The sequence below is a fragment of the Morone saxatilis genome, unplaced genomic scaffold (genome assembly GCF_004916995.1).
Source record: "Morone saxatilis isolate NCDOM2014 unplaced genomic scaffold, NCSU_SB_2.0 Contig19, whole genome shotgun sequence".
Classification (NCBI taxonomy): domain Eukaryota; kingdom Metazoa; phylum Chordata; class Actinopteri; family Moronidae; genus Morone; species Morone saxatilis.
This window is the reverse complement of record NW_023339751.1, coordinates 22093072-22096069: the sequence shown is the minus strand read 5'-3', so window position 1 is coordinate 22096069 and position 2998 is coordinate 22093072. Positions and strand designations below refer to the sequence as shown.

The following is a 2998-nucleotide window of genomic DNA, read 5'->3' as shown; positions in this document are numbered from 1 at the left end:
AGACAGACAGACAGACAGCATGAGTTACCAAACGTACTGGGGATTAAAGGGTAAAATGCTGCAACTGCTACACATACACTGTGTGTGTGTAGAGAGTGTATTTAATACCTTCAGGAAGTCTTTGATCTCTGGGTTATCGTCGGTTTTCTGCTGAATCAGCGTGGCTCCGTTCAGCTGACACGAACAGAATCTGAACACAGAATCAGAAAAGTTTATAAGCTGTTTGTTATAGAGGTTATTATAGTGAACTAAAACTAAACTAAAAAACAGAACTGGGTCTGAAAAACCTTTTAGTGATGTCAGTGAAAGGTCCAGTGGATAGGATTTAATGGGGGTATTTGTCAGGGGCAAGATTGATGTTATAATTATTTCATGTTCTAATTAAAAAAGACTAAATCTAACACTGAAACTAATACAAACTAAACATATATAAACTAGCGAACCCACTCTAACTGGAAACTAACTGGAACTGAACTGAATTGAAAACTAAATAAAAATCTAAACTAATGAAAAACTGTAATCCCTCTGCTGTTTGCAGAAAGAAGTGAACTGACTTCCTGACTGGGATTAAAAGAGGCCAGACAGAACCTGATGTATGGCTGCATGTGAGGCAGCTGGTTGGTCAGGATGTCACCAATCATCTTCACCGGCATCCGATCACCTGACATCTTCTTCCTCACTCTCAGGGCCCTGCGGGGGAGAGAGGGGCACGATGAGTAGAAGCCAGGTCTGCTGTGTCACTACAGGTTTACATTATTGACTGGTACTGTATGTCAGAGGTGGAAAATACTGTACTCAAGTGTAATTTTGAGGTACTTGTACTTTACTTGAGTATTTTCATTACATGCAACTTAATACTCCATTACATTTTGGAAGCCAATGTTGTACTTTTTACATAACTACTTTTATTTGACAACATTAGTTACTAGTTACTTTGCATATTCAGACTATTAATACAAAATATGAATCAACTAATTGTTATGGATTAACGAAAAAAAAAGGGTGTGGTTTAGTATAATAAAAGTATTTAATAGAGCCCATGTACATTTTAGTAAAAACCAGGATAAGCGGAAGAAGATTATTTTTAATTTCAGTGCCACACCTCAATGACTTTTTATTGAAAAAAATATGCCATTGTGTTTCAGGTCGGGCAGTGAGGAGTAAAAATAGGTTTTATTTTCCAGCTTCAAGCTTCATTCAAAGCAGCTGAACTTTGCATTCCAGCTAATGTTATCTTTGAAAATCAAATGAAAGCAAGTGACCAGAGGCAAATTTGTCTTAGTTTACTGTGCGTGTGTTATACTGGTGTGTGTATTTCTCACTTGAGCAGTTTGATGTTGCACATGATGAGCTCCTTCCAGTTGACGAAGATCATGGCCACCTCCTTCTCCGTCAGCAGCTCGCACTCCAACAGAGGCTTGTGGAAGATCTACAAACACACACACACACAGAACAAATTTCACCAATATTAATCAAAACACAGGCATTAGTTCATGTTGGTTTTTCAAATCTAAGTTGTTGTACTGTTGGATCGTATCTCATGATAGATGCGTCTGAAAGTAACTGTATTTTGGCTTTAAAGTTAAAGCTGCGCGGGCAGCTACAAATATGATGTAACCTCGAGAAAATGTGAACTTAAATTCTCAGATATGTTGTGAAAAAGCTTGTGTTCCCGAACCCAACAGCTTGTGTTAGCTTTGTCAAAAAAGGGATAAGAAAAGTACTGAGTTTTGTTTGTGCAACTGGGTGCAACCAATATTAGCTTTTAAATATATATCAGTACTTTAAGCCATATAAAGGCAATTCAAAGTATTTATTGTTTCCTGCTCTGTTTAATTTTTGGCACAGTAGAAAAGATTTAGAGCATCATGTGACGGTACAACTAATAAATACTGTTAGAGTAGTAGAGAAAATCTGGGATGTGCAAGAACCTAAGTAGAATTTGCAGTCGACAAATATTTCAGGTAAATGACATTCCTTTTCAGATCACCTGACTGGTGAATAGGTTATGTGTTATTTGCTGTACAGAAATCCACACTATCTGCGTGTTTACCTCTGTGACGAGCTGCAGGTCGTTGACGTAGTTCTCCTCGGTGACGATCAGCTCGTGGATGTATCCCTGCCTCTTCCTCTCCATGGGACTCAGCATGTCCAGCAGATGGAGGTCAGCACACCCTGAAATACACACATCCCACATACAGCTGTCAATCAAACATCCTGACACACGGAAGAAGTTAAAAAAAGAACCTATTACCTGTGTTAATACGTTACCAACATAATACATACCTGAGCTCAACATACAGGCAGTGGGGCTAACAGTCTGGAGGAGTGTTTGAGTCAGTTTGTCTGTTTTTTCTGTCATTCGGATGTCCAAAATGTGTGTGAAAAACTGGTGTGTAGAGATTAAAGAGGAATGTAGATCAAAAATATATATTTACATACTGTAGTGGTTTACCTAAACAAGGAAGCTTCCTAATATGGCTTCTGTTTTGACTGTAGACAGCAGCAACACAATCTTTTTTTTAGTGATACAGTCTGGATATTTGCACGCAAAAGTCTTCTGAATGTCAGAGTATTTATGAAGATATTTACAGCTTTTGTTACCTACAATTGTTTCAAGCTGCAAAATAAGACAAAAAAAGATTGCTAGAGCCTTTTTAACCGCCAACATTAAAATAAGATGTAATAATAAGGCTCTACTGCAGTTCGTTATTAAAAGGTTGTTATGAGCTGCAATTATTTGATTCAATGTTAATATATTAATCCAGCTTTAAGAAACCTGATATATAATGAAGTAAAAAGGAACTGTATTAATGTATTTTAGGGTATTTACAGGTACATGTGTTAAGACACATACACAAATAGTCTGTTTGGAACCATAATGTCTAATGTTTCTGCCAAAAATGTATAATTTCCACATTAAACCCGTTAAAAACTCATTTACTCCTTCTATCTCATTATAAACTTCCAGAATCTCTGAATATGCAAATGTTGTTCA

At 37.0% G+C, this 2998-nt stretch overlaps 1 protein-coding gene across 1 annotated transcript in view; it reads right to left on the bottom strand.

Moving 5' to 3' along the window:
* The window catches only part of itsn1 (intersectin 1 (SH3 domain protein)), a gene marked incomplete in the record, with an annotated part of 41571 nt that overhangs the window by 5599 nt on the left and 32974 nt on the right, over window positions 1-2998 (bottom strand). The window contains 3 exon segments of the mRNA XM_035663105.1: window positions 589-690; window positions 1323-1429; window positions 2054-2175. Of these exon segments, the coding sequence (XP_035518998.1) occupies window positions 589-690; window positions 1323-1429; window positions 2054-2175 (331 nt within the window).